At 35.3% G+C, this 19,528-nt stretch overlaps 2 protein-coding genes across 2 annotated transcripts in view; both read right to left on the bottom strand.

Annotated features, from left to right (window-relative positions):
- Window positions 1-10,084, bottom strand: part of LOC138702789 (uncharacterized) — a 110,059-nt gene extending 99,975 nt beyond the window's left edge. The window contains exons 1-2 of the mRNA XM_069830087.1: window positions 9,223-10,084; window positions 1,835-2,239 (exon numbers count right to left, since the gene is read on the bottom strand). Of these exons, the coding sequence (XP_069686188.1) occupies window positions 1,835-1,889 (55 nt within the window). The 5' untranslated portion in view covers window positions 1,890-2,239; window positions 9,223-10,084. The remainder of the gene's footprint in view (window positions 1-1,834; window positions 2,240-9,222) is intronic.
- LOC138702788 (pancreatic lipase-related protein 2-like) overlaps window positions 9,633-19,528 on the bottom strand; it is a 42,119-nt gene continuing 32,223 nt past the window's right edge. Inside the window, exons 4-5 of the mRNA XM_069830086.1 lie at window positions 18,357-18,534; window positions 9,633-10,221 (exon numbers count right to left, since the gene is read on the bottom strand). Of these exons, the coding sequence (XP_069686187.1) occupies window positions 10,146-10,221; window positions 18,357-18,534 (254 nt within the window). The 3' untranslated portion in view covers window positions 9,633-10,145. The remainder of the gene's footprint in view (window positions 10,222-18,356; window positions 18,535-19,528) is intronic.

Below are 19,528 nucleotides of genomic sequence, written 5' to 3'. Positions count from 1 at the left end.
TTTCTGGTTCTTTGTAGCATTCTGGTTACTGTATTATTTGTGTTTTATGTTTTGTGAACAATTTTAGATAAGGGCGCAAATAGCCATAGTTGCTGACGGGCCCTTCTTAAACCCCACTATCTATCTATCCCCCATTCCATATATATATATATGGGTGTTTCAAAAATACGGGGCATAATTTCAGGTATGTATTTCCCACATGTAGACAATCAAAATAGTTCATTACAACATGTGTCCGGAAATGCTTCATTTCCGAGTTATGGCCTTCACAACATTGAAATTCACCGGAACGTTTTTCTTTCCGCAGGTCGTTGTCATTACAGAAGATGTTCAAAATGTCCACCTCCTGCTTGAATACAGACCTCACATCGATGTCTCATTGACCTGCGAACACGATCCCAAACTCCAGGAGTATTGCGTATGTCCTCAGAACATGCCACAATTCGATACCGAAGGGATTCCAAATCAGGCACCGGAGACGAATAAACCAATGATTTTAAATGGCCCCACAAGTAGAAATCGAGAGGGTTCAGATCAGGTGAGCGTGGAGGCCAAGCAATTGGGCCACCTCTACCTATCCATCGATCAGGAAACCTTCGATCCAAGTACCGGCGAACCGTACGACTGAAGTGTGCAGGAGCGCCATCATGCAAGAAGTGAATGTGTTGACGATTGATCAGTGGAGTGTCTTCTAAAACATGAGGTATGGTTCCGGTGAATTTCAATGTTGTGAAGGCCATAACTCGGAAATAAAGCATTTCCGGACACATGTTGTAATGAACTATTTTGATTGTCTACATGTGGGAAATACCTGAAATTATGCCCCGTATTTTTGAAACACCCTGTATATATACATATATACATACAGTGATATCTCTCCTTATGGACACCCCCAAGATACGGACACTCCTCATATACGGACAGATTTTTATGTCCCAACTGAAATAATATAGAAATGATGGTAAATTTAACTCTCGTTTACGGACACACACGGACACGGAGAGCTGTTTCACAGTCTTAAAGCTTGCTTTACCTCCTGACTGCGAACAGAACTTGGATGGATTTCAAGACCTAATGTGTTACAAAAATGGAAAATTTAGTTTTGAGAACTGTACAGAAATTCCTTAACATGAAAGAAGACAATATGGATCTCATAGGCTATCACTAGCCCAGCCGGCTACCCCTTGTTAGCTAGAAGCGGGTGGCTAAACAAAATCATAAAATGTAACCTGTCTGATGGGTCCAAGGTTTCCGCGATCGTGAAATTGTATTCGACACGTGATAGGGTTAATAGGATTATTCTCTTCACTTCAATCAGTTATACTATTTCGAGAGACATGGCACCTGAACGTAAAGGTTAATTTAAATATTGTAAATTACAGTACTGCATAACTATAGATCTAGAATAAAATTGTGTGGCACAGTACTGTATTTTCCTTTTTTCGGTCTTATCTACTGTGGTTCAAAGTTGCACAGAATTTACAGTAGTACAGTAGACGGTATTTAAATTAAACTACAGTAATACATTTCATTTAAAGTGTGAAGGGATACATAATGCATATTATAAATTTACTCTTAGATTGGGGAGCCTCCCTCCCAATAAAGGACACCTCCCAGATGCGGACAGATTGTTATGTCCCTTCGATGTCCGTAAATGAGAGGTTTCACTGTATAATTTTATGGTTAGTTTTAAAAATTTATTGGACATTTTCCCAAAGAAATAAATCCTGGGTGTCACTGATTCTATAGTGCTGACAGAACCCACTATTTAGTTTTAAATCTTGTACACAAATTGCAACAGTGTTTATGAAGTAACTAAATGAAACAAACTCACCCAGCAGTAGGAGCAGAAGTAGTGTGAGCTCGCGTCGAACTGTGCCGGATTCCATGTTGTATTTCCTTCCACACGCACTTGGTCTGGATTATTGCAGCCAGCTACCACGATTATTGTCGAAACCTAATTCTTGACCTAGTAGGCTAGAGTTCAATCGGAAGCGTTGGCGACGATTCCTCCTCTTCGACACCAGAGCCTTATCACTTTATCTTGAACGTGCATCGAACACAGCTGCACTTATCACTGTTGCCTTAACTACCTCACATCGTCCGCTAACGCAGACTTTCAAATCATTTTAGGTAACCGTTAATAAACACTGTTTTAAGAGTCCTAATTGGCAGTAAATTGTTATTTCTAGACGTTCACAGTGTTTATTATTGCCGCATCACACTGACCGCCTTGCTTCTAAAAGCAGGAAAATATGTACAAAATGCAGTAATATTGATGAATCACATTATCGCTGTCCTTCCATCCGGTTATATTGTTAGTGTTACTACATGTCACTCGCTTTCATGTCATGTGATACATTACCGAGTTAATACATTGCCTGCTAGAAATTCAAGGACTAGGCAAGAGCGCTAGCATTAAAGGCCAAATAGAGCGGGGGCGGAATTGTTAAGTTTGCGCTCCCGGATTTTGTGTAATTACATAATTCTATTCCTATACAGAGTGAACCGTAAGTAATGCCATTAATTTCAAGTGGTTATTCTTTGAGATATTTATTTATTTTAAATTTTAAATATACAGAATAAAGAATATAATTACAAACAAACAAGAGAAATAGAAATAAAATAATACAAACAATATAAAAAAGGAGATACAGTAGTATTAACAAAATTTGAGACCGAATGAGCAGCGCTCGTGTTCGGTCGCAGTTCAGATATAATATTAATAGGCCTATAAGAGAATATAAAATAAAATAAAATAGGAAATAGAATTAAAATTAAAGTTACAGAAATTATATAATACAATATTAATATAAGAGAAATATAGAAAAAAAATAGTAATAAAAATAAACAAGTAAAATAAAATAGGAACTAAAATTTAAATCACAGCGGCAATGGAATTAAATAATATAATATTGACACTAGAGATGAATAATATAGCACGTGAAAAGTAGAACTATATATATATATATATATATATATATATATATATATATATATATATATATAAGTGAATGTGGGTATGTATGTGTGTGTATGTTCTCTATACAAATCTACACGCTTTGACCGATTTGTGTCAAAGTTTGCACATTTAACCTTCATAACCAGGAGAAGAACATAGGCTACATTAAAATCGGACAAATAGAAGTTAAATTAATTAAAAAGATAAAAACATAAAAATATATACGGTCAAATCTATACTAATAATAAATCTGTAGCAGAAATTTTTCTGGTAATCTTCGATTTTCCAAAAATAATTGGTCCTAACATATATAATTAACCACCCTGAAACCGAAAATCGCTTTTTTGAAATCTTTGTTTGTATGTCTGTCTGTCTCTCTGGATGTTTGTTACCTTTTCACGCGATAATGGCTGAACCGATTTATATGAAAATTGGAATATAAATTAAGTTCCCTGTAACTTAGATTTTAGGCTGTATGGCATTCAATATACATTATTTAAAAGGGAGGTTATAAGGGGACCTGAATTAAATAAATCGAAATATCTCGCTTATTATTGATTTTTGTGAAATATGTTACATAACAAACGTTTCTTTAAAAATGATTTCCGATAAGTTTTATTCTTTGCAAAAGCTTGATAGGACTGATATTTAATAAGATAAATGAGTTTTAAAATTAAAATGCAATGCCATCCAAGGCAGTGTAATGAAATGAAAACAAATGACTACGTCTATAAGGAGCCTTGGACAACAACAATCGAAAGCTATGAAAGATAGCCTACAGAGAATGTTTCTGTGTTTGTATGAAGTAATATCGGAAGCTAAATTAACCGATTTGTATAATTAATTATTATTTCACCATTGGAAAGTGTAGTTTCTCTAGATGGACATAATGCTATAATGTTATTACAGTAACTTCTAGAGTGCTCTCTGGACCAAAATGATCGCATTTTATTATTTAAATACAATTTAAATTAAGTAACATATTAAACGATTTATCCTTCTATCAAACACGAATGTTCCCTGGATCAAATGTCCTATTTTAATTATGTAATTACTTTATATTTATTTCTAACAGGTGCAGCGGAGCGCAAGGGTACGGCTAGTAAAGAATATAATTACAATCAAACAAGAGAAATAGAAATAAAATAATACAAACAATATAAAAAAGGAGATACAGTAGTATTAACAAAATTTGAGACCGAATGAGCAGCGCTCGTGTTCGGTCGCAGTTCAGATATAATATTAATAGGCCTATAAGAAAATATAAAATAAAATAAAATAGGAAATAGAATTAAAATTAAAGTTACAGAAATTATATAATACAATATTAATATAAGAGAAATATAGAAAATAAAAAATAATAATAATAAAAATAAATAAGTAAAATAAAATAGGAACTAAAATTTAAATTACAGCGGCAATGGAATTATATAATATAATATTAACACTAGAGAAGAATAATATCGCACGTGAAAAGTAGGACAATATATATTTCAAAATTATAGAATATAAATATAATATAGATTGATTAATTCATACACATAGGCTATAAATTTATTTAATCAAATTGAAGATATTAACACGTTTCTAATTTTCTTGTTATATGTTAGTGGGTTACAACAAGAAAATTAGAAACATGTTAATATCTTCAATTCGATTAAATAAATTTATAGCCTATGTGTATGACTTAATCAACCTATATTATATTTGTATTCTATAATTTTGAAATAATTTGAAATTAAAAATTTTAATACAGTTTTTCTAGTTTCGAGAAACAAATTTTTTATATGAAACCTTTCATAGCGTGTTTTGAGAAAGCCATTGATTTAATTCCCAATATTCCCAGCCAATTTAAGACAGCAGTGTATTGTGATAAGTGATTGAAAGAATTTTAGTTTCGTCTTTTAAATGTGCAGAAATCTGATCGGAACAAAATATTGTAACATTTTAAAATTCCTTTCCAGAACCAAAACTTACGTTTGTTCGTATCAAATTTCTGCATATTTCAAGGATAAAACTAAAATTCGTACCGTCATTTATTATCATAATACACTGCTCTCGTAAATCCACTGAGCATATCGGGAATTAAATCAATTGCTTTCCCAGAACATGAAGTGAAATGTTTCTTATTAAACAATTGTCTCGAAAGGGAAGCAAAGAGGAGCAAAATTGTATTAAACTTTCTTGTTTGAAATATCTAAAAGAATAATTCCTTGAAATTAATTACATTACTTACGGTTTACTCTGTATACGTCTATAAGAGAAATACAAAAATTCCGGCGAATCACACTAAAAAGGGCATTATTCTGAAGTTTTAAGTTTCATATTTTTTTACATGTTTCTATGTATGATTACATATCTTAATATGTTTAAACAAATAGATGAAAGTACATAACTTTGAGTGACCTTTAATAATAAATTTACCTGGAAAACTCAATTTTCAAATTTGTCAGTGGAACAACCAGCCATTTAAATCTACTGGAACGTTGCTGGAAGCAAATGGAGTTACTCCAGATCATCTTTGAACGTAACACATAAGACTGCTGCGAAATATTGATAACTGTAATTGCCCAGAACCAAAACAAACTAGAATTAGTTTATAGACTAGCGCTTCGTCTTATCACTGGAAGGGTGGAGACCACACCCATTGATGCTGTACTTCTTTTAACAGAAAGTACTAAATTTCATTCTCATGTAGAAGTAAAGGCTTTAATTTTAGTTTAGAAATTTTTATAAGATTAACAAATAACACATAGTATTGTTATAGTTATCCATGTAGGCTACTATAATCTGGATGATGTGCGTAATTATTAAGCCATGGTTTTTCTGCACCGACGCATGCGAGTTGCGAGGTGCGAGACCCGCCTCGCATAAATGCGGACTACAGGAGAGATAGTGAGTGGTTTCTATAACTGCGAGGTACGCAGACCTCGCACCTCGCAGTTATAGAAACCACTCACTATCTTTCGTGTAGTCCGGATTTGTGCGAGGCGGGCCTCGCACCTCGCAAATGGCATGCGGCGGTTCAGAAAAACCAAGGCTATAGAGATGAAAGTTCGGTCACAGAACCTGTGAAGTTAACTAGCCTATGTCGTGTGTTATACAAATCGTGTTGTTCACATCAACTCAGGGAAGTACAGGGACTTGTACAGATCAATGCTATATTTGAATAAAAACTTGCCCGGTATAGTTAAGGGACTGAAACAAAGTATAACGCATAATTACGAAAGTGACTTCTTATTCTCTTTTTTGTAGAAAATGGTGATACATTTTAAATAAAAGTGAATGGAAAGTGTCGCTCATTTTGTTTCAGTACAAAACTGTGCATATTCGTAAATTGTCAAATAAAAACCTTTTTCAATTATCACTCGTACAATGTTTGTACTGAGAAAATGTTTTTTTCGACAATACACGAAGTTATTGGTTCGAATTTGAAATAATTTATGTCAGAAAGTTGTCGTGTATTATTTTGTACCTGTTTACTATTTCATTCATTTTGCACTGCACATACTTTCGAAAACGGTGGATTTTTTTTTTCAAGAACTAGTATAACTCTTTAGTTTTAGTATAACTCTTTTATTGACAGTTTTATCAGCGGCTTTGTTGATTGTTTCAAATACCTTTTGCAAGCTTCTAAAGCAGTACACCTCTTTATTGCACAGTTATATCTATTGAAAAAGAAATAAGTCGCTATACTGTTCACAGATAATAGAAATTGAATTAAATGTATCAGAAGAAGAATGGAAATATGCACCAATCAATTATTTCCAGTAATGAAATCCAAACATGTAAAATGTATCTTCAACAACGAAAGTATATCCCTCCAAAACTTTTTACGGGAAAGATTGTTTTATATTTGTAATGATTGACATATACTGAGCAGATTTTGTGTTTCCTCACACATAAACATTATGGGTGCTATGCATAGACATTTCGCTAGCCTGAGCTACGAGCGTGCTAAACTAACCCCGGCTATCGACTGATTACTTGTAAGGATTCATATCATATTACTTGTAAGGATTCATATCATATCGCTAACACTGGTTTATGAATACCAAAACGTTAGTTCGCTGATCATCCACCGGAAGCCGGGCTAAGAATGTCTATGAATATGGCCCTTAATGTTTCAAAAATTTACCCCAATTTAACAACATAAAAACAACTAAAATAACATTTACGAATAATGTGACAAATTTCCGAGAAGAGGAAGAAAACATACAATATCATAACAAGCGGGTTAATCTGACTACCTCAGTCGGTTTTTAAACCATATTACTAGCAAAAATACAAAACAATAAGTAAACAATGTATTGTTGTAATGTGAGAAACATATTTAACAAAATCACAAAGCCAGAAATGCCTGTTGTAATCCACATTGAATATTTGCTCAAATATTAGACTATAGTCGAGGTAACAAGAAATACCCCGCTTGGTATTGCGAAGGCTAAATGTTATATTTGAGTATACAAGTTTCTGCGGTGATTATCATTACAACACGCGCCGTTGTTCCCTCACAAAACGTAAACATCGCTACAACACTCCATATCGCTATAAAGACAAGCTGTGGTAGGGTATCGATACTATACGAAGACATGCCAACACTAACGCCTTGGTTTTTCTGAACCGACGCATGCGAGTTGTACAAATCCGGACTACACGAAAGATGGTGAGTGGTTTCTATAACTGCGAGGTGCGAGGTCTGCGTATCTCGCATTTATAGAAACCACTCACTATCTCTCACATAGTCTTGATTTGTGCAACTCGCATGTGTCGGTTCAGAAAAACCAAGGCTTGACTGAACACATCCTGGCTTTCAAGCATCTTACGACCCAGCATACAGTTTTTACGTAAACGACACTTCTATTTACGCAACTAAGCATTCTTACCAAATGTACACAGTGCACCAGTGCATGGGTTTAGAAACGGTGTATACATTCCTTTAGCTTTCTTCTTTCAAAGCGATAAAACTACTGAAACCTACACCTTAATTTTTGCCTCGATACCCTCTCGATTTCGAGAGGCCTGCGCACAATGCTTTCCGGACTGTATTTTCGCAGTCGAAGGTACTCGAATGTAAGTTTCACCTTGGACACTCATGGTACAGATGTATACATAAGTCCAGTAATCTAATACGAGAATATTTAAAAAATAACGAAACTGGGAAGTGCCTGAAATGTTTTTTTTGGGGGGAATGTCATAATATGTTTCGTCTGTCAACGTTCCCGAAGTATTTTTTAATCTTGTAAGCGAAGGACCTCAGAAGAAGCATTACAATTTTCTGGTTACATGCTAAGAAAAAAAAAACAAAATTGGCAATGATGAATAGGCTGCCACAGTGATCTTTCCCCGCCCTCAATGTGGGCAGTCTTCGAACGAAATAATTGCTTTCGTAACAAATGGTGCTGAGGCATTTCATAGCAACTACAATGATCAGTTTTACAATTCGCATCCTTACGTCTGGAAAATTATTGAAGTGCTGAAGGAAATACAATGCAAAATACAAATAATATTCACGAATCAACACAGCAAACACGGCTTCGGAGGGAAAAGTAAAACATTCGTCGTGCTGAAAGAATTTTGATGCTGCATTCAAAAGTATTTAATGGTAAAATATCCCTTGTATAACTCATGAAGTAAATTGGTTTATGTTGCGTACCTCCAAAAATATGAAACAAATAGTTACTACTCACTGTGATAAATTACAGTATTAAACGTAACTACGTGTGATAGATCTTTTGCGTGTTCTAGTGACTTGTTCATGCTTTGTGCCGGAAGACTAGCGAGTGCTGTAGTGATTTGTTTATGCCTTGTGAAGAAGCTATAGCGAGTGTTGTAGCGATCGACACCCAAGTTTTTGATACTCTTTCCCACTTCCAACAATCACTGAGCAATGTCGTTTAATATCATCTGGCCACAAAAGAAACAATTAATTTTCAGATAAATTAACTATTATGGAATGATTTAAGCCTTGGTTTTTCTGAACCGACGCATGCGACGTGTGAGGTGCGAGGCGGGCCTCGCACAAATCCGGACTACACGAGAGATAGTGAGTGGTTTCTATAACTGCGAGATGCGAGGCTATACACCACTACCTCTCGTGTTGTCCAGATTTGTGCGAGGCGGGTCTCGCATCTCGCATGTCTCATGAATCGATTCAGAAAAACCAAAGCTTTACTCCAGCCAACACTTCTGTTGCCAAAATAAATTTACTTCTGGGTTCGTGAACTGACAACATTCCAACAATAATATTTGCCACATACCTTCAAACAACATCGGTTGCTTCATCTATAGACTCTCCTATTTTATTGTTACCAGCAGCTGATCGTATAGAATCCAAAGTTCTCTCACAACACAAAGGCAAGTAATGTGTACGCATGGTTGTTGAAGACGGCAATTTTCTATACGTATACTTTTCAATGAAGTGTTTAAATTTTGGATTCTCAAGTTTATTGAACGGAATATTCGCAGATACCATCATCAGACACAAGTCATAATAAAAAGTGGACTGGTCCGAAATCGAATCACTAAACAATTTCAGATGTTCGATATGTTTTTTAGATTCACAATGTTTTTTTAAATGACGGCGCTTTTTAACTTTTATGTCTAACTTACACACATTGCACCATACTATATTTTCGTCCTTGACTGAAAAGTAGTTATCTCCGAACTCTTTTACAATCACAGGCAAAGTTACAGATTTTATTGGCGGCATTTTAGTACTCCTTTACAGTACCCTTGCTAGATCACAACTTAACTCCTGACGAAAAGTTTTCTTTGTAAATAGAAAATAGGCTTGCTGTGTCGAATCAACGTATTAGAATGCAGTAAACAACACAAAACCCGTACTCATTAAACTTCGAATGAACAGCGGTTCCTTCACCCGACGTCTTTCATTTTTCATACGAACCTGAAGGTAAACAACTGACATCCTATAGTCAGTGTTCCTTAAATATGTAGTCTCCTCTGGGCAATGTTTTGGTGTCCAAACTTCGTTTCCTACTAATTATCAGTAATATGTTTGCAGTACTAATACTCGTAGAACTATTTACACCATTCTCACCACTCGATGAAAATACACCACTTCCAGCTTGCAGTCACTCTTAACACTGAATTTCGTTATCTCGTTTTATAACGCTTCACAGCGCTGTCACGAAATGTTCTTATTGATCCAGGTGAATCTTCCTTATGCTGGATGCTTGAGCTTCCCCAGGGCGTACGGCGGCGTGGCACTCGTGTCAACTACGTAAATGCCTCTGGTGCTGCACAGAAATCAATAAAAATTGTGCTTTATTAATAGGCAATCAATAACTCTTTTTATTGTCTAATAAAAGTGAAGTACTAGAACTACGAGACTACACTTAGGTACAAAGGAAGCCCCTAAAAATTAGTAATGTAATTGTTCAACCACAGCAAATCTATTCATTATATACGGAGTGGATGATAACCTCTGCACCAAAATTTAAAGGTTACATGTTTACATGTTAAATATAACAAAAATTTCATTACACTTTACATTCGATGAAGTACCGTTAAGCAAGAAACAACGTCTTTGCCCAATGTTTACAGCGCTCTATTGCGGTAATGGTCCGAGAGAAATGGCTGATTGCTATGCAAGCAGATAGGTAAAAATAATCTGAACAGTCAATGTTTTGAATCCCTTATTTTTTTTTTTTTTATTTTGCAAATTAAACCGTTTAGCCATGAATTTAAATTTAATAATAGCGCAAATCGTTAAAATAAATCTTGCAACGCACTGCACGTCGCTTGTTACTGAGTACATCAGAGAAAGAAGAGAGGTACGGGAAGGTAAGGAGTGCAGGCCGCGCTTGCTTAGAGTTATTGCAGCAGCCGTGATGTTGCCAAATGCTTCATAGAAACATAACGATTTTCTCTAAAACGGTAAATGTTACAAAAAAATTACATTTTTTAAATCTCTCCTCATGATCTATTACCAGTTCCATTTTCGTGCAAAGGATACCATCCACCCTGTAATAGGAGTGAAAGGAAGAGAATGAAATTGTTATTGATATACCGTAAACCGTATACTTTGACTTTACTGTTTTCTGTGACAGTTTTCGGGGCTACTTTGACGCTATGCTTTCTAAATGTACAGGGACATCATTTTATTTTTACTAACATTTTTAATATTAACCTGGCTATATCTTTGGATTAAAGGTCTAGAACCGGAAACACTGCTTGCTCCCCCTTCCAAGAGTGGAGTTCGATGATACTGGCGTAAAATACAAATCACTTTACTAGGTATAGGAGGGAAGAAAATTAGTTCATCCATTTATGTAAACTAGGAAATATCGCCATTTTGAGTTTGATAATTTTCATTAGGTTTTTGTTCAATCAAAATACAGTACTCTATTAACACTTAGTGTTTTTACTCACGAATTGAGCTATCCATTCGGGCGTATTCATTATGCAGTGTATATTGCAGTGTTACAGCACATTAGTGTACAATATAGAGAATGAAGTTAAATTGAAAAATAATCATAATATAGATATTTAAACACATTTTTTAAAATGGTGGCCGTTCATTGCGATACAGGCTTCAGTTCTTTTGTGCATATTATCGCACTATAGACTATTGTACCTAATTCCAATTACCAGTTTCGTCCTTCTTACGAGTAACTCATGTTGAAATAATTCTGTACCTACTCTATAAAAGAGTACCTTACATACTGTAAATTCAATCTTCACTTCTGCCCAATCCGAAAAGATAAAATTACTCAGAAATGCTATCTACTGTCCGTTCAAGTGGTTTTGTAGCAGGGTCGTAGAAAGGGGGAGGGAAAATCGCGTGACAGTTAATTACTTAACGAGGCCCCTTTTTTAAGTTTTTTAAACAGTTGTATAATATTACGTAGACGTACAATTCCTAACCGAAATTAATGTTCTCAGAAAAGAGCTAAGACAGCCCAGCTACTAGACTTAACAGAGGGGCGAACAGAAGCAGATGGGGGAAATCGGGATGCGACGTAGGCAAACGGACGACAGTACCTGTGCGAAAATATGATTCAATATTGAAAGCTCTTTCGTCACTGGAAAACGCGAACATATTTCTGAAACATACTACACTCACTTACTCAGTACTGCATACGCGGCCTCGGTTCTGTGTGGAGAACGGTTGGAAGTTTACTAGTAGAGGGGGTGGGAGTGAAGTACATTAAAAAACTCAGGTACAATAAAAATTGAAGTAAAAATAAAATGATGTCCCTGTATAATGTCGTTTAGTAAACTGTCCGAAGACAGATCTGATCCTCACAAGTGATACCAACAAGGCACCACTTACGAGGCAAGTAGGACAGTTCCTTTTCTCCTATATTGCAGGGTGCGAATTTACGGGGGTGATGAGAGGATTCCCTCCCGTTTGAAAGTTATCCCCCTCATAAAGTCATATTAACATCCCTGCCAGGGAAAACTTGTATCCCCCCTCAAAAAAATATAATTATTATAAAACCAGTATATCGTCGTTGTTCCTGCAATAACTCCTATGTTACATATTTATCGATTTTAAGATTTTTGCTCTATTAAATACCTTAACTAGTGATACTGCAAATAATAAAATTTCCCGTATATAATTTGTATTTCTTTGTTTCGAAAATGTAAGAATTCAGTCTCCTATGTACGGCTGCCATAGGATGAATAAATGTGTTTAGTCTTCCTACTGAACAATTTTATATTTCGCACATAGGAGTTATTGCAGGAACAACGACGATATGTACTTTATAAAGTAAGCAAAGAAAATAATATTGATGTATTATCATCACCAACAATCTGACAATAATCAATAACTTAGGAATTACATATCTTATCTTAAGCCTGCTCATAGATATATAATTATTATTATTATTATGATCAAGATGCAAGACAAGCAATTCAGTGCAACCAAGCGTTGAGCCGTATCGAATAAGGATAATAATAATTTTATGTACGGTATTGTCATCTAGGATTCTATCCCCCCCTCATCAGAAATCTTAATTCACACTCTGCTCCATTTCATACATGGCCGTCTAGTTACATAAAATGTATAATGATTTTATCTATACTAATAATAAATCTGTAGCCGAAATTTTTCTGGTAATTTTCGATTTTACAAAAATAATTGGTCCTAACATATATAATTAACCACCCTGAAACCGAAAATCGCTTTTTTGAAATTTTTGTTTGTATGTCTGTCTGTCTCTCTGGATGTTTGTTACCTTTTCACACGATAATGGCTGAACGGATTTATGTGAAAATTGGAATATAAATATTAAGTTCGTTATAACTTAGATTTTAGGCTATATGACATTCAAAATACGTTATTTAAAAGGGAGGGGGTTATAAGGGAGCCTGAATTAAATAAATCGAAATATCTCGCTTATTATTGATTTTTGTGAAATATGTTGCATAACAAAAGTTTCTTTAAAAATGATTTCCGTTAAGTTTTAGTCTTTGCAAAATTTTGATAGGACTGATATTTAATGAGATAAATGAGTTTTAAAATTAAAATACAATGCCATCTAAGGCGGTGTAATGAAATGAAAAACAAATGACTACGTCTATAAGGGGCCTTGGACAACAACAATCGAAAGCTATGAAACAAGGCCTACAGAGGATGTTTCTGTGTATATATGAAGTAATATCGAAAGCTAAACTAACCGATTTGTATAATTAATTATTATTTAACCATTGGAAAGTGTAGTTTCTCTAGATGGACATAATGCTATAATGTTATTACAGTAACTTCTGAGTGCTCTCTGGACCAAATGATCGAATTTTAATTATTTAAATACAATTTAAATTAAGTAACATATTATACGATTTATCCTTCTATCAAACACGAATGTTCCCTGGATCAAACGTCCTATTTTAATTATACTTACTTACTTACAAATGGCTTTTAAGGAACCCGAAGGTTCATTGCCGCCCTCACATAAGCCCGCCAGCGGTCCCTATCCTGTGCAAGATTAATCCAGTCTCTATCATCATACCCCACCTCCCTCAAATCCATTTTAATATTATCCTCCCATCTACGTCTCGGCCTCCCTAAAGGTCTTTTTCCCTCCGGTCTCCCAACTAACACTCTATATGCATTTCTGGATTCGCCCATACGTGCTACATGCCCTGCCCATCTCAAACGTCTGGATTTCAAGTTCCTAATTATGTCAGGTGAAGAATGCAATGCGTGCAGTTCTGTGTTATGTAACTTTCTCCATTCTCCTGTAACTTCATCCCGCTTAGCCCCAAATATTTTCCTAAGCACCTTATCATATACTTTGTCTTTTCGGGATTTACTTCCAAACCGATCGCTTTACTTGCTTCAAGTAAAATTTCCGTGTTTTCCCTAACCGTTTGTGTATTTTCTCCTAACATATTCACGTCATCTGCATAGACAAGAAGCTGATGTAGCCCGTTCAATTCCAAACCCTGCCTGTTATCCTGAACTTTCCTAATGGCATATTCTAAAGCGAAGTTAAAAAGTAAAGGTGATAGTGCATCTCCCTGCTTTAGCCCGCAGTGAATTGGAAAAGGATCAGATAGAAACTGACCTATACGGACTCTGCTGTATGTTTCACTGAGACACATTTTAATTAATCGAACTAGTTTCTTGGGAATACCAAATTCAATAAGAATATCATATAATACTTCCCTCTTAACCGAGTCATATGCTTTTTTGAAATCTATGAATAACTGATGTACTGTACCCTTATACTCCCATTTTTTCTCCATTATCTGCCGAATACAAAAAATCTGATCAATAGTCGATCTATTACGCCGAAAACCGCACTGATGATCCCCAATAATTTCATCTACGTACGGAGTTAATCTCCTCAAAAGAATATTGGACAAAATTTTGTACGACGTCAACAAAAGTGATATTCCTCGAAAGTTACCACAGTTCGTTTTGTCCCCCTTTTTAAAAATAGGTACAATTATGGACTCCTTCCATTGTTCTGGTACAATTTCCTTTTCCCAAATAGCAAGTACAAGTTTATAAATTTCGCTATATAATGCACTTCCACCCTCTTGTATTAATTCTGCTGGAATTTGATCGATACCTGGAGACTTGTACTTTTTCAGATTTTCTATCGCAATTTCGACTTCTGAAATCGTGGGTTCGGGTATAAATGGCTCAGCAGTTTGTATTTCAATATCGTCCCGATCATTTCTATTTGGCCTATGTACATTTAGTAGTTGCGCAAAATAGTTTTTCCATCTGTTTAGGATTGATGAAGAGTCTGCAAGCAAGTCACCATTCTCATCCTTGATCACGTTTACCCTTGACTGATATCCGTTCTTAAATTCCTTTATACCCTTATATAAATCTCGAATGTTTTTATTCTTACTATTTGTTTCTACCTCATTCAGTTTTTCCTTCAAGTAACCTCTCTTTTTATTCCTAAGTGTACGACTTGCTTCCCGTCTTTCATTGAAATAATTATCTCTATTCTCCTCAACTGGATCCTGTAAGAATTTCAATTTTGCCTGTTTCCTTCTTTCTACTACCATGCAACAATCTTCATCAAACCACGGTTTCTTTTTCTTAGTTTCATAATAACCTATGCTCTGCTCAGCTGCAATTTTGATACTATCTCTGATATTTTCCCACACGCTATTAACATCTAATTCTTTCTCAACTTCGTCGGAACTTTCTAAAGTGGCAAACCTATTCGAAATTTCGACCTGATAATTTTGCTTAGCTTCCTCGTCCTTTAATTTCAAAATATTGAATTTAGTAATATTAACTTGTTGCTCTACTCGCTTGGCTACTGATAATCTTTCTCTTAATTCTCCAATCACCAAATAATGGTCAGAATTACAGTCTGCACCTCTGAAAGTTCGAATATCTACTATACTAGTATGTCTCCGTTTATCTATCAAGACTCTTCTGTAGGGGCGTGAGCATTTATAACTATGATGTCGCACCATCTACCCTTAAGTACTAAATATGATAACCTGTCACTGATAAATTCGACCTTTTTTACTGCTGATTTTATTCTTTTATGTACAAAGAATCCTGTTCCTAATTGGTGATTATTGTTTCCTTCCCCATAATACAACAAGTAATCTCCTATTTGTGATATGCCATTCCCATCTAACCTAACCTCTTGTACTCCCACAAAGTCTATTCTATATCTAGCTAGTTCTTTTGCTACTAATGTTACCCCTCCTGTTCTATAAAGACTAGTTACGTTCCAAGTGCCAAATCTCAAAACCTTATTCCTTTGCTGTGGTCGTGCCAGAGAATCAGTCCTATTCCGAGGCTTACTGTAGGAATTCGTAACAAGCTGTTTTTTACGGTGATGGGTTGTTAGCCCTTCGCCCAACCCCCAAGCTGGAGGACCACCCCTTATCGGCTGTCCACGACTGCTTATTCAATATATTCGCAGCTACCCTCCATATCTGGAGGCCGTCTCCTCTATCCGCAACCTGAGGACGCGCCATGCCGTGGTGATAGGGACCCACCATACATGGATTTTAATTATATAATTACTTTATATTTATTTCTAACAGGTGCAGCGGAGCGCACGGGTACGGCTAGTTTATAATAAAGTGTTGTTGGTGCAGTATGCAGTTAATAAAATTATCAACTTATAGGCTACATTGTTACCTTTTAAACTACCCATAATTGTTGTGCGTAAGTATATCGCCAGTCGGCATGCTTTGATATTGAGTTTCCAATTATTTTGGTATGCCAGTTTTAGTTCGCGTTACACTGAATAAAGAAGTCAACAGAACCGTCGTCCTAAATTACAAAAGTAAGCATGAAGTTGACGATACAGAACTTAAACTACCTAGAGAAAATGTGAGTAGAGATTTGAAGACTCTAGAAAATAACTGCATGTCAGTAAAGAAGGCGGCGGAAGTGTATAACATAAATAGAACTACCCTTAAATACAAAATATGGGGTGATCACCCAGGAAATCCCGGCCATTCCACCGTTTTAACATCAGAAGAAGAAAAATTGATCATTGATACATTGGGAACTGTGGCAGATTCAGAATGCTTAGAAACTGTCTAATTATGCAGATTTATTTGTATTTTATTTGGTAGAATATTAAATATGGAGAAAAATATTAATATCTAAAGACTTATTTTGTAAATAATGATATGGGCTTGCTCCAAATGGTTTAGAAACGAAAACACTTTAGGAATGAAATAGCTATTTATTTACTATTTTCATAATTTACCAAAATAAATTCCATATTTTGGCATGTCAGTAAAGAAGGCGGCGGAAGTGTATAACATAAATAGAACTACCCTTAAATACAAAATATGGGGTGATCACCCAGGAAATCCCGGCCATTCCACCGTTTTAACGTCCTATTTTAATTATATAATTACTTTATATTTATTTCTAACAGGTGCAGCGGAGCTTTCTTTAATTTACCATCATTGTTTAATTTTGAATTTTGGTCCTTAGTATAAAGTGGGGTTTAAGAAAACCGTTGCCTTACTTTGTTTATTATATATCCTTTAATGAAAATGCTAAGGTCCTCTTTAATAATACATTATGCAACGAGCCTATAATGGTAGTAATTAAGACGCGAGTATGTTTGTTTATGAAACGAGCGCAAGCGGGTTTCATAATTTTCATACGAGCGTCTTAATTACCATTATAGGCAAGTTTCATACGACTTTTTATGCTCGACCATATTTCTAACTTGAAATTATTCATAAGTATTCATGTTATGGTTATCTAAGTGAAGAGCGGAATTGACCTTCTAAATTGTGAGATGTGCGCAGACGCGAAAGTATTCATTTTTTCCGAGGGACGAATGTCATTGACCTTGATATAATCTAGAGAATAACATGAACATTAATATTGATATAACCTGGAAATTGATTTAGAATTGAAAAACGAGATGACAAATTGAATATTATTTACAATTAATGCTAATTATTATAGTAACAGAACATAACCTTCTGCGACAGTATTGGATTTCCAGCCTCCGTTACGTTTCGCTAATTGTCTTTCGATTGCATATCCAAGAATAATCGATACTTGCGGTTTTATAATGATACAATGGTGATTTCTCATTGGCTGAACAACTGAACAATAATGAATAGGTGTACTTTAATGAGGTGCATTAAAGGGCTACTACCAGGTATATAATTACTACATTTCGGCATGGTCGAGCATAAAAATATATTATACGTTCACTGTTAGACTTATGAATAAATATATTATAAATGTTGAAGTAGGCCTATATATTTCTTATGCAGTTTACATTATAGCGAGTATCAAATTTCTTCTGTTTACCTTGTCACACAATTATTTACATTTGTCGGAATTCAAAAGGTGGACCTGCATTAACGTTATCCATTTAAAGGTGGCGACCAGATAGCGTGAATCTAGAACTGTGTTTGAACTTCTAAGGAGCTTGGAAGGTTCACTTACTATTGATTGCAGTTCTCTCCCATGAGAACCTTTTCCTTGTCGTCTGCGTTCTCCATGGAGCACCAGCCCATAATGTAATGCCAGATATTGGGACAAGGCACAGCCCAGAACCCGACTTCTGACATCACCGACTCGGCGAAGTAGACTGGGGCCAAAAGGTGACTGCACAGGGGAACATCTGCAAATAGTGCAAATTGTCACTCCTGTTAAAATCTGCATGTGTAAGAAACTTGTCTATAAATTGTCAACAAAAATATCGGAAGTGGTAGGAATTGACACAAGTTCATTGTAAGAATTTATGAACAGACAAATACACAAACAATTTGTCATGAAACATATGAATATCTCTACAAAATGGCGGTTCTGTTACATTTATGTTTCTCAAGTATCTTCTCGTCTAAATCTTATTAGAAAAGTCTATTTAACATTAATTACCTTCATACCAGTCAGCCCTTGTTAAACCTAAAACTTTTTCATTACACCTATACTTAAAATGAGTTCAGTAAATGCAAATTTATTTCGGAATATGTATGATAAGATCTTTCTTGTGTTAAATTTTAACGTACCTTGTTAACATCTTTCGACCTATTTTCGGTCATCTTCAGAACTGATCGTTGTTGGTCTTGGCGCCTCTTGTTTCCTGTGTGGGTGCGTTCGTAGTGTAGAGTCAAAGAGTGCATGTGTTTTGAAATTGAGTTGTGTGTTGAGAATATCGTTGGGGGTGTGTTTTCGTGTGTCTGTATATTTCATATTGTTCTAGTGTGTTGAGTTTGTGGCAAATTTATGTTCCTTACTTCTGACATACAGGCACTCATCTGAGATACTGATCTGCAGATATTGACAGACACAACTCACCTAGAGTTAATTTCACATATTTTATTCTCATCTTCATGTCTAAAGAAACAAATGTTTCTTAATTCTTGTTTTCAATCTCTTGCCCATATTTCTTGTACATGGCTTACTTCCTCCTCCTAGAATCTTTTGATTTTCAATTACCTATTTCAGAATATTTCAAAACTGGAACTGACTTTCGACCGTTACCAGACCAAGACTGACTGACTCCTTTTTACCACAAGAAGAATTAGTAACTTCTTGTACGGTTACGTGGAAGGAAATGACTATGGATGCTGGTTAAAGTACCTATGTTTAAATTCAGAAGGTGATTGTTAGTC

Source organism: Periplaneta americana, chromosome 7 (genome assembly GCF_040183065.1).
Source record: "Periplaneta americana isolate PAMFEO1 chromosome 7, P.americana_PAMFEO1_priV1, whole genome shotgun sequence".
Lineage (NCBI taxonomy): Eukaryota > Metazoa > Arthropoda > Insecta > Blattodea > Blattidae > Periplaneta > Periplaneta americana.
Note: the sequence above shows the minus strand (reverse complement) of the source record. Positions and strands in the feature narration are given on the sequence as shown.